The 12,483-nt window shown below is 47.1% G+C and overlaps 1 protein-coding gene across 4 annotated transcripts in view; it reads right to left on the bottom strand.

The window, feature by feature from the left end:
- The window catches only part of PGPEP1L (pyroglutamyl-peptidase I like), an 81,273-nt gene that overhangs the window by 7,348 nt on the left and 61,442 nt on the right, over positions 1-12,483 (bottom strand). For 3 of the 4 annotated variants that reach the window (XM_045163825.1, XM_045163824.1, XM_006075348.4), the window contains one exon: positions 2,414-2,896. The exons of the other annotated variant lie outside the window; for it this stretch is intronic. In XM_045163825.1, coding sequence (XP_045019760.1) covers positions 2,655-2,896 — 242 coding nt within the window. In that variant the 3' untranslated portion in view covers positions 2,414-2,654. Of the gene's footprint in view, positions 1-2,413; positions 2,897-12,483 lie in introns of those variants that run through there. 4 annotated transcript variants of the gene reach the window in all.

The following is a 12,483-nucleotide window of genomic DNA, read 5'->3' as shown; positions in this document are numbered from 1 at the left end:
GGCTCAGTCTGCACCTGTCCTCAGCCAGGGGAGCAGCAGGGTCTCCTGAGGATGAAGGTGCTGGGGTTGAGACCTGCAATACCCTCTCCCCACCACGCCCCTGCCCAAGCCCGCAATCCAGCAGAACTACTTCCGTATCCACCCTCAGGTCCAGCTACGAGCCCACACGCAGCACTCTGTCATCGCTGACGAACATTCACATCCACTCTCTCACCAGGTCTTCACAGCAACTCTGCAAAGGAAGGATTTCTATTCCTTTGTTTTATAGATTAGCAAACAGGCAGACACGTCCAAGATACCCCAGCTGTTAAATGACCGACCCAGGGCTGAGCGTTTTGAGGCTGTGTCAGCTTTCAAACCGTCTCAGAACTGCCTGCACCTCAGCCGTAACTAAAGAGACCCCAGTGTGTATCGGGGTGATGGCAGGCCACTTAAGACCAGGTGAATGGGGCTCTGGCTGCTCCCGAAAGAACCCTGGAGGCCACAGTGGGTGGGAGATGATGGGTGTTCATCAAGAGCTCTGGGCCTCTGGTGACATCTAAACGTTTGCTTGGCACCAAGCCACACACATTTTACAATCTGAAATAACACTGGAGCTGGGTCCAAGAGGAGGCCTGCTTGCCACCGTCCTGAGACGAGCTAAAATAAGGTGGGGTTGGGGGGAGAGGCCCAGAGCTCTGGGTAGCAGGTGTTTGTCTACAATTGCAGAAGGCTCTCCTCATTAATAGCCGTGCAACCAGACCTGTGCTTGGTGTCCAGACCACCCCGCCCCTCTTGCTGCCTTTGGTCTGCTGCAGTAGGACTTTGATCTGTTCTATGTCAAGTGAGCCAGTTCCATTCGCAAAGGGGTCCTGTAAAATCTATCCCAAACACACGAGTGTGCTGGAGGGCTAATGGTAAAGTGTGTTCCTTTGCCCAGTTCCTTTGTTATTAAGGTACAGCTGCTTTTTCTTACACTGAATAAATCTGGGCATTAAGTAAATGATTTTTCTTCAAATGAAATTAAGTAGAAAATTACAGTGTGAGCATACCAACATAACAAGAAATTCCCAGAGCTTAGCTCTTCCGCCAAAAAATAATATGGCCAAAGGGGTTTCCAATGGAAATGTACCCCTAGAAAACACTGGGACAGTGAGACCTTGCTATGAGCAGCTTGGCACAGCGCCATAAAGGCAAAATGAATGATGTAAAGAGCAGGTTCTGTTGCTTAAAAGACAGAAAAATACTGTCCATGGTAGAAGAGCTAAACCCAGCTATTAACCTTTGCTTTGGGGCCAGACACTATGGGGGAATGTGACCTGGGAGGGCTACCATGAAAAGCAGTACAGCAGCGCCTCCAAAAAAGTAAACTCAGCATCACCATATGATCCAGCAATCCCACTAGGTACAGTCACACACGCACGCGCGCACACACACACACACACCTAAACCAGGATTCTAAGAGACATTTGCACACCAGTGTTCATAGCAGTAGCATTTTCACAACAGCCAAAAGGTGGAAGCAGCCCAATGTCCATCAAAAAATGAATGGATAAACAAAATGTATTCTATATATACAATGGGGGTATTAGCCTTAAAGGAAGGAAATTCTGACACATGCCACATGGATCAACCTTGAAAATATTTTGCTAAGTGAAATGAGCCAGTCACAAACGGACAAAAGTTCCATTAATATGAGGTCTCCAGAGTAGTCAGATTCAGAGAGGAAGGGTAGAATAGTGGATGCCAAGGGCCAGAGGGAGAAGGGAGAAGATAATGTTAATGAGTGTGGAGTTTCAGTTTGGGATGATGGTGGTGGCAAGGGTTGCCCGAGTCAATGTACATATTGCCACTGAGCACAAAAAATGCTTAAAATGATAACTTTCATCTTATGTGTATTTTATGACAATTTTTTAAATGAAGTTAGAAAAAGCCCAAACACTAGAGACTCGGTGGCTCAGAGGGCGCTTGCAGCGCCTGGATGCACAGGCTCAGAGGACCAGCGGGGGCGCCCACAGTGGTGGCCACGCCCGAGTTTCCCCAGGTCAGCCAGTCACAGGTCATCCCACCACATGGGGCCCTGGGGACTGAAGCAGAGGTCCCAGTGATCGGACAGAACCACAGAGGCCCGACACATAGACTTTAAGAGGGAAAAAAGACATTACTAGCATTTCATTTTGGAGAAGGCAATGGCAACCCAATCCAGTACTCTTGCCTGAAAAATCCCATGGACGGAGGAGCCTGGTAGGCTGCAGTCCATGGGGTCGCTAGGAGTCGGACATGACTGAGTAACTTCACTTTCACTTTTCACTTTCATGCATTGGAGGAAATGGCAACCCACTCCAGTGTTCTTGCCTGGAGAATCCCAGGGACGGGGGAGCCTGGTGGGCTGCCGTCTATGGGGTCGCACAGAGTTGGACACGACTGAAGTGACTTAGCAGCAGCAGCAGCAGCATTTCATTTTATTGTCAGGAAAACCATAACTGAAGCTAGTTAATCCCCTATGAAATGTCTGCCTTTCAGAGTGTTCTTCTTTCTTCTGACAATAAAATAACCCTTTGTGATTTCGTTGAGCGAATTCAGAACATTTTTCCTCTGTGTAAACTGTTTTATAAGCAATTTTTTTTAAAAGCCCCTCAAAGCACAGTTTAACTCTACACACAGGAGTGAAACATTTAATTTTCTCTAAAGGAGCGGTCCCCCAGTTGGTTCTCCCTGGCTGGAACTGCAAAGGCTGAGCTTCTGGTTTTGAGCCCGGCCTTTCTCAATCTCCTCCAGCATTTCCTGGATGAGGACTTGCAGGGCTTTCCCCAGCAGGCTGGCGGGCAGCCAAGGAGATAACGGAGGGACGTGGATGAGGGCCGCGCACCCATTTCCATGATGCAAAGACAGGTAGTAGGCGTAATCGCAGACATACCTATAACCACACAAAATGCCAGGTTACTCCTTGGACCGGCCTCGAACCTCAACTAAATGCAAGCAGAAGCGGCAGGGCCGCAGCTCCGAAGCACAAGGGGCCCGCCACCCAGGAGACCCAGCTTTTGTTCTTCTGTCTCAGAAAGAACCTGCTGCTGGGAAAAAGCCATGGAGAGGCTGGCTCCGGGTCTCGTGTCCAGCAAGTGGCTGATCCCTGGGAGGCACCAGATTTCCAACCAAGGAATCCAAAAGGCTCTCTCTCCAGCCTGTGAATCCTCCTCATTCTCGTCTGCCTTGACTCATTTTACTGTCAGAGTTGCTTCAGGTCTTTGCTCACAACCCTCCAACCCCCACCTTTAGCAGGAGTTAACATAAATTCTTATGTTAAAAGATCCAGAAATAAACAAGGAAAATACAAAAAAAAAAAAAAAAAAAACCACAACAAACAACTGGATGGAACCAGCTAAGACCAAGAGGGCCACAAACTTGATCACCAACAGACCCTGGGGCTCATTATATGTTGATTTTTATAAATTAGCATATTAAATGACCCTGTAGCTAAATGACCAGGCATTAAGGAACAAAAAGGATTAAAAGAGGGGTGGCACTCCACTCCCTGGAAAAAACCCCTGACCCTTCCCAGGTAGACTAAAGCATATGCCTCCCCATCACCAGCCTCACTCCTCCTGCCTTTGTCTTTATTTTTAAAATTAAATCCCTCTCACCAGGTGGGTGATAAGTTGGTCTGTGAACTTAGCTCCCACTTCTCTATACTTTTACTGCTGAACAAAGCTTGAACCCAAGTGGGAAAAAGGAACCTCTCCAACTCAGGCAGAGAGGGTCCAAGCAAGGTCCAGACAACTTAATTCAGTAACAAATTTTGGAGTTCATCTTGGGGCACTCTCTGTCCATTAATTCAGGGTTACTCACTGACCCAGGGCCAACAAAGCCAGCTAAGTAACTGAACCATGTGCCCCAATTTTTGACCTCTGGGCCAGTGAGGGATACTGGAGATAGAAATTAAGCTGGAGACAGAAAAGCAGCCAAAGATCAGGTGGAGCACCACCCACCACCGCCACCACCAGCGTATTTACAGCAAATGATGCTTGCAGCAATTTGGGGAAGACCTGGCCTACCTCAGATATACAGATGACACCACCCTCAAGGCAGAAAGCAAAGAGGAACTAAACAGCCTCTTGATGAAGTTAAATGAGGAGAGTGAAAAAGCTGGCTTAAAACTCAACATTCAGAAAATGAAGATCATGGCATCCGGTCCCATCACTTCATGGCAAATAGATGGGGAAAGAATGGAAACAGTGACAGACTGTATTTTGTGGGGTTCCAAAACCACTGCAGCTGGTGACTGCAGCTACAAAGTTAAAAGACACTTGCTCCTTGGAAGAAAAGCTATGACCAACCTACATAGCACATTAAAAAGCAGAGACGTTACTTTGCCGACAAAGGTCCATCTAGTCAAAGCTATGGTTTTTCTACTAGTCATGTATGGATGTGAGAGTTGGACTATAAAGAAAGCTGAGCGCCAAAGAATTGATGCTTTTGAACTGTGGTGTTGGAGAAGACTCTTGAGAGTCCCTTGGACAGCAAGGAGATCCAACTAGTCCATCCTACAGGAAATTAATCCTGAATATTCATTGGAAGGACTGATGCTGAAGCTGAAGCGCCAATGCTTTGGCTACCTGCTGCAAAGAACTGACTCATTGGAAAAGACCCTGATGCTGGGAAAGATTGAAGGCAGGAGGAGAAGGGGATGACAGAGGGTGAGATGGTTGAATGGCATCACCGACTCAATGGACATGAGTTTAAGTGAGCTCTGGGAGTTAGTGATAAGACAGGGAAGCCTGGCGTGCTGCAGTCCATGGGGTCGCAAAGACTCGGACACCACTGAGCGACTGACTGACCCAACTTCAGCCAATAAAGCTGGGTTGGTTGTAGAGCCATCTGGTTGAAGCCAGACCTCTTTGTAGAGGACTGGACTGGGCGGTTGGTTATCTAAATTGAGCTAATCCTCTGGTAAGGAGAGAGGGTGATGAGATAGTTGGTTACCTGGTTGGACTAGATCCTGGCAAGAAGATCCAACTGGACGGGATCTTTATCTGAGCAATTTATATGATTTAGAGCAGAGGCCCCAACGTCTGGGATCTAATGCCTGAAGATCTGAGGTGGAGCTGATATAGTACTAATATAAAGTACACAATAAATGTGCTTGAATCATTCTGCAATGAATCCCCCTATCCCAGTCAGTGAAAAAACTGCCTTCCACAGAACTGGTCCCTGGTGCCCAAAAGGTTGGGGACTGCTGACTTAGAGAACTGTTTTCCCACTCCCGCTTCACCCTGTCTCTGGGAACTGCTTGCTGAAAGCAGTCACCTACATCAGGTATTTCCTACAGCTCACAGTGGGTCTGGCAACACTGAGTCACTGACTTCAGAGGGGCTTTCTAACTAAGACCCTCTTGGACAGTGTCTCCCCTTCCAGCCCCTGCAAAGACTGGTTCAGGTTGCAGTTAGAGCTCCCAAACCACTTGGGGTGGGCCAATCCTGTGGGATCTGCATGGTCACCAACCCTAGGAAGAGGCCACTGGGAAGCTGAAGAGAGACTAGAAGTAAGGACTCCTTGATATGGGCAACCCAGCCTCCATCCCAGTGAACACGGCTCGGTACATTCTCCGTAACTGTAAACTCTTTGAGGAACACCCACTAATAAGGAGACAGCTTATTTTCTTTGTTAACACTGCATAGCTCCAATGTAAACTGGTGGATGGAGAAAGCTGGCCAACTAATGACTCTCTAATTTATTTTTCAATTGGATCGCTATTGCTAGTGTTTAAAAAGAAAATGGGATGAGATCCCCTATGTTGGATTTTTCATGGCTCTTAGCCAAAAAAGGGACTGTGGAAAAAATGTGAGGCCAGTTTAAATCTCTATTTCCTGGGAAAGACTGAGGGCAGGAGGAGAAGAGGGCAGCAGAGGATGAAATGGTTAGACAGTATCGCTGATTCAATGGACGTGAAAGTGAAAAGTGTTAGTCGCTCAGTCATGTCCGACTCTTTGTGATCCCATGGACTGCAGTCTGCCAAGCTCCTCTGTTCATGAAATTCTCCAGGCAAGAATACTGGAGTGGGTAGCCATGCCCTTCTCCAGGGCATCTGCCGGATCCAGGGATCAAATCTGGGTCTCCCGCATTGCAGGCAGATTCTTTAGTGTCTGAGCCACAAGGGCAGATCCTTTAAAGGAGGAAATGGCAACCCACTGCAGTATTCCTGCCTGGAGAATTCCATGGACAGAGGAGACTGGTGGGCTACAGTCCATGGGGTTGCAAAGAATCAGACATGACTGAAGCGACTTAGTACATCTCAATGGACATGAGTCTGAGCAAACTCAGGGAGATAGTGAAGGACAGGAAAGCCTGGTGTGCTGCAGTCCATGGGGTCGCAAAGAGTCAGACAGGACTCAGCAACTGAACGACAACAAGCTTCGACAAAAACCAAATAAAAAGAATACTCATGAAGCAAAGAAGCCCTAGCATGCCTGAAGCCTATAATAGAAAGTCTTTTCAAACAACGGCTTCTTAGACCCTGCCAGTGCCCTTGCAACAGTCCTATTCTGCCAGTAAAAAACTCAAGAGATGACAGCTGGTTCATGACCTCCAAGCTATAAATACAGACAGGAAAGAAATTCACCCGTTGAGGCCATACGCTCTACCCTAAACCCCAGGAGCATTTGGCATTCCAGGTGGTGCGAGTGGTAAAGAATCTGCCTCCAATGCAGGAGATGTTAAGAGAAGTGGGTTCAATCCCTGGGTCAGGAGGATCCCCTCAGGGGGATCCCCTGAAGGGGGTCATGGCAACCCACTCCAGTATTCTTGCCTGGAGAATCCCTTGAAGGGGGGAACCTGGCGGGCTACAGTCCATAGGATCCCCAAGAGTCTGGCACAACTACAGCGACTTACCATGCACTTGAATGAAAGTGAAGTCACTCAACTGTGTCCGACTCTTTGTGACCCCCATGGACTGTAGCCTTCCAGGGTCCTCTGTCCATGGGATTTTGCCATTTCCTTCTCCAAGGGATCTTTCCAACCCAGGGATCGAACCCGGGTCTCCGGCATTGTAGACAGACGCTTTACTGTCTGAGCCACCAGGGAAGTCCATGCACTTTGCTAGGTTTAAAAGACACCTTCCTTTGTGTGCCCTTAGCCAGGTAAACTCAGTACATTTTTGCATTTGAATGGCAGGATCTAAACTACAGAAGAAAACACCTCTTGTGCTGGGTGGTTCTGCTGCAGGGATTTTAAAACTCCCTCACCCTTTTAAGAAAGGTTTTAGCTGAGGATCTCAGTGACTTTGAATTAGAACAGGGGACTATCCTTCAATATGTGGATGAAATTCTAATCGCCAGCCCCATCAAAGAGCTTTCTGACCATAACAAAGTTACTGCCTTAAATCATCTGGCAGAGAGAGGATATAAAGTTTCAAAGGAAAAAAGCCCAAATCTCCCTCCAGAGGGTAGAATGCTTAGGATTTAATAACAGAAAAGGGGCACAAGGCACTATCTAAGAAGAGGAAAGAATGGATTTGCCAGATGGCACCCCTAATACGAGAGAACAGCTCCAGGGTTTCCTGGGGGTGCCTGGCTCTGCCATGTGTGGATCCCCAATGCTGGCTTAATTGCTAAGCCCTCATATGAACAATTAAAAGGGAAGGACCTTGACTCTTTTGAGCAGACCCTCAACTGTGACTGAGCATTCCTGGAACTGAAAAAACATCTCGGGAGAGCCCCCAGGTTAGCTTTACCCAACCTGAGCCACTCCTTCCATCCATATGTACCTGAAGGAAGAGACACTTCCCTGGAGGTGCCTACACAAAAACCCGGACCTCTGACTCCAGTTGAGGCCTATTTTTCTAAACAACTGGACCAAAGTGAAACAGGAGGGAAGGGGGCAGGGCACAAACTTTAAAAGAATGGCATAGCCTGAGGACACAACATAAACTGACCTCAGGGAATAAACAGATTAAAAGAGGGGGGTGGGCTGGGGATTAGGAGGCTGCTGGAAGCTGTACTTCTGAAAAGAGCGTATAGCCTGTATTCACTGGAGAGGCCATCAAAGGGAGACGCAGAAATAACAAGAGGAAACCGCAGAGCATATATGGCAGCTAAACAAGCTGTAGAGGGTGGGGACAGACTTCAAACGCCCCTGCTATCGCTGCCCCCAGATCCTAGCTCTTATACCCCCCAGAAGAAAGAGAAGGCTTTGTGATGGGCCTGTTTTAAAAGCCCAGAATACCTGGAAAGGATGGTTAACAATCATGGGCAGCTGCTCTTCAGGCTACTGCACGTCAAGCCATTCTGAACGGGCACTTCAGGCCATAAGCAGGAGACCCTGTATCAATGGCTTATCACATCCATCACTACTCCCAATTTCTGAAGTCTCCTTAAACAGATAAGGTTGAACCGAGCCCTATCTGTCTCCAGAATAACCTCAACACTCACCCCTCCAAAGTCAAGGGAGGGACCCCCACCTCGTACAGAGGCACATATCCAGGTCAAAGCTTGCAAATGGATTTCACAGTAATGCCCTGGGTACAAGGAAATTTTCAGATATTTGCTGGTTTTGACTGACACCTTTGGCTAGATTCCTGCCCCAAACCAAGACTACTTCAGAGATTTCTAAGGCCCTGCTCAAGGAAATAATCCCTCAGTTTGGGCTCCCTAAATCCATTCAATGTGACAGTGGTCCCACCTTTGTTTCTCAAATTACTAAGGAGATCTCTAGAGCACTGGGAATTAAATGGAGGCTGCACCCGTCTTGGGCTTCCAGGTGGTACTAGTGGTGAAGAATCCATCTGCCAGTATAGGAGACAGCAGAGGCGCAGGTTCGATCCCTGGGTCGGGAAGTCTCGTGCAGACGGAAATGGCAACCCACTCCAGTATCCTTGCTTGGAAAATGCCATGGACAGAGGAGCCTGAAGGGCTACAATCCATGGGGTGGCAAAGAGTCAGGCACGAGACCACAATCCTCAGGAAAAGTAAAAAGAATAAATCAAATTCTCAAAAGAAATTAAGCCAAACTATGTCAAGAGATTTATCAAACTTGGATCTCTCTTCTCCCCACAGCACTTCTCAGAATGCAATTAGCCCCTAAAGGAAAGCTCGGGATAAGTCTGTATGAGATCAGGTACAGGAGGCCCATTCTTGAAGGACCTGCCTACAAAGTCAACCTTAGGGACATGGATGACTGAAATATGCCTTACAGACGGAAAAAAAAAAAAAAAAATCAAAGCTTTACAAGCCTTCCCCTTCTGACATGGTTTTACATCCTTTGTTCCCTGGAACTGGGTTTATTTGAACACCTGGAAGGCTGGAAATCCACAAGACCAGTTAGCCCCCAAGTGGGCAGGACCTTATCTTGTAATCTTGACCAATTCAGTGCCTGACAATTGCAGAGCGTAACTCCGTGGGCCACCATACCAGAGTAAAGACAACACCTATGCCTCTGGAAGTTACTGAGCCACTTGCTCAATTGCAGCTGTGTGAACCTGTCACTGAGCTTACATTCCTTTTTAAAGGGACTAAGCCTACTAATAAGTAAGTAATGTGATGGGCAGGCTTAGCAGGTGGCCTTCTCATTGCTACTGTATTACTTAGCTTCCACTGTTCTGCCAAACCTCCTCCTACTGGTAAACATTTCCTCTGTCCATGCTGGATATAGGGAACATTAACATTGGAGGCAGGATGAGTGGCCATTATTGTCTATTCCTTCTTATCTTCTCTGCTCTATCTCTTAGAACCATCCATGAAGAATAGGGATTCAGTAGTGAATTTCTTGAGAATTACAGCCTGCTGACAAAAGCTATCCCAGTGCTGAATCTGTCACCTCCACTCTCCAAGTGACATCTATAGATTAGCTGAACACAACTCAGTGAGGGACAGCATAGAAAACCTATTCCTCCCGAAGTTTATATCCCATCCCTAAAGCAGCTTCCCTGCTTGGATTCCCTCTATCAGACACAAAGCACGCACCCCACAGGACCACCACTATGATCAGGCTGCTGCCACCGCCCCTATTAAACACCCCTATAAAAAGGAGGGACTTATAGTAACACCCTAGGGTTACTCTGGACTCTGGCCACGACTTCTTCCATTACCCCACAATTTAAGTGCCTTGGGTTGACTCCTATGGAAATCTCACCCACTGTGCCCCCTGCACCGACCTGATGAACACCCACACGGACCAGATGGGAGATGTACTTACTGCAGATGGAAAATGCCAGTTGTCTGACAGTTAGTATACGGCCCTCCTAAGGCCTGGGGAAAAGCCACTGGTCAAGAATCCCTCAGTGACCGCCACTAGGCAGGTGGACCTCTCTCCTCACTCTTCAAGGGCACCCTCTGGGGCTAGCCACTTTTGAATGTGATTCAACTCCCCAGAACATATGCTCCCTATGGGTACCCGTTCCTTTGTGGCCTGAGAATAAACCAAGTGCCCCATCAGAACAACTCTAACTCCTTCCCTTCTCTGGGGTGGGCTCTAGTCCATCCTTGTTTAGATAAGCCCAATCTTGGGGACATTGCATGCTAGGGCAGCTAAGTTCTCAGAACCTAGGTATAACCATTCATAAGATTGTCCAGCCCTGAGATAAAAGGACTCATTCTGGCAGCAGTAAGGACTTCTCTCAGACTAGTGGCCCCCTGGGGAAGGTTTGCACAGCATGAAATCTCTCTACAAAATCTCACCCAGGCCTTTAAGGACTTGTCTAAAAACACAGGGTATGCCTTACAGGAACTCCATACTTCTCTGGACTCTCTAACAAATGTTTTTCTGAACAACAGACTAGCCTTGACTGTCTCCTTGCTGAGCAAGGAGAAGCCTGCACAGTTACTAATAAAACCTGCTATACATATGTCAATAACTCGGTTGGTTGAGATAAACCTAAAAAAGATATGAGTAATCTCAATGGTTATACAGATAGAACACACAAGGTCTAGATCCAAGCTCCATCTGGAACATAGTCAAGCAGGGTCTTCCCAGGCTAACGTGCCTTTTTTCCATTTCTTGGCTCCACTAATTGCCATTATCTTCCTGCTTATCTCTGGGCCTTGTCTTGTCAACTTCCTTAGTAAATGTGACTTTGATGACTTTGACATCATCAAGCTTCAGATGATACTAATACAAGCGTACAAACAATTCTGACTGCAGCTTGCTGAAAATTAGACTTAATTTAGGCTAGTCAGGAACAGTTCTGCTCCCCTAATCCAAGGAAAAACGGCACTCATGTTCAGCAGGAAGCAGCTTCAGAAGTCAGACCTTCACCCTTCAGTGGCCCTCAAGAATGAGAAGCAGTAAGTAGGAAGAGGTGGGGGTGGTGTTATTGCCAGACGTGCTCCAGATTTTTGCTCAAAACTTGCCAGGCCCCACCTTTAGCAGGAGTTAACATAAATATTTAAGTTAAAGGATCCAAGGATAAGAAAGAAAGCCACAAACAAAAAAGATGGTACCAGTTGGGACCAAGATGGCCAGGAACCTGACCTCCAACAAACCCTGAGTCTCATTATACATTAATTTTACTAAATTAGCCTACTATTCTTAACATGACACACCTACTGGTGGCCAGGACCAGCCATTAAGGACCATAAAAAGGATAAAAGCAGAGTGGCATCCTACTCCCTGGAAAAAGTCTTCCTAGGTAGACTAATGCATATGCCTCTCCATCATTAGCCTCACTCCTCCTCCCTTTGTCTCATCTTTAATATTAAATCCCTTTCATCAGGTGGGCAAGAAGTTGGTCTATGAACTTAGCTCTTGTTTCTCAATTTGTTGGCCACTGAATAAAGCAAGAACCTTCCAACGCTATGCTAGGGCCTGAATAAGACTCATATGATTTAATTCAGTAACGATTTCTTCATTCATTCTTTTGAAGGAGAATTAACTACCTCCTAGGGGGTCAGAATCTGGAGAAACGAAGGAAAATTAATCTTCATCTGAGGCTAAACTAGAATGGTTAATTCACAACTTTGCGGCAATAAATAACTCAGCAATCCCATTACTGGGTATATACCCTTCAGTTCAGTTCAGTTCAGTCTCTCAGTCATGTCTGACTCTTTGTGACCCCAAGAATCGCAGCACGCCAGGCCTCCCTGTCCATCACCAACTCCCGGAGTCCACTCAGACTCACGTCCATTGAGTCAGTGATGCCATCCAGCCATCTCATCCTCCGTCGTCCCCTTCTCCTCCTGCCCCCAATCCCTCCCAGCATCAGAGTCTTTTCCAATGAGTTGACTCTTCACATGAGGTGGCCAAAGTACTGGAGTTTCAGCTTTAGCATCATTCCTTCCAAAGAAATCCCAGGGCTGATCTCCTTCAGAATGGACTGGTTGGATCTCCTTGCAGTCCAAGGGACTCTCAAGAGTCTTCTCCAGCACCACCGTTTCAAAGCATCAGTTCTTCGGCGCTCAGCCTTCTTCACAGTCCAACTCTCACATCCATACATGACCACAGGAAAAACCATAGCCTTGACTAGACAAACCTTTGTTGGCAAAGTAATGTCTCTGCTTTTGAATATGCTATCTAGGT

Source organism: Bubalus bubalis, chromosome 20, assembly GCF_019923935.1.
Source record: "Bubalus bubalis isolate 160015118507 breed Murrah chromosome 20, NDDB_SH_1, whole genome shotgun sequence".
Taxonomy (NCBI): Eukaryota; Metazoa; Chordata; class Mammalia; order Artiodactyla; family Bovidae; genus Bubalus; species Bubalus bubalis.
The sequence above is the reverse complement of the archived record's forward strand: the minus strand, read 5'-3'. Positions and strand labels throughout refer to the sequence as shown.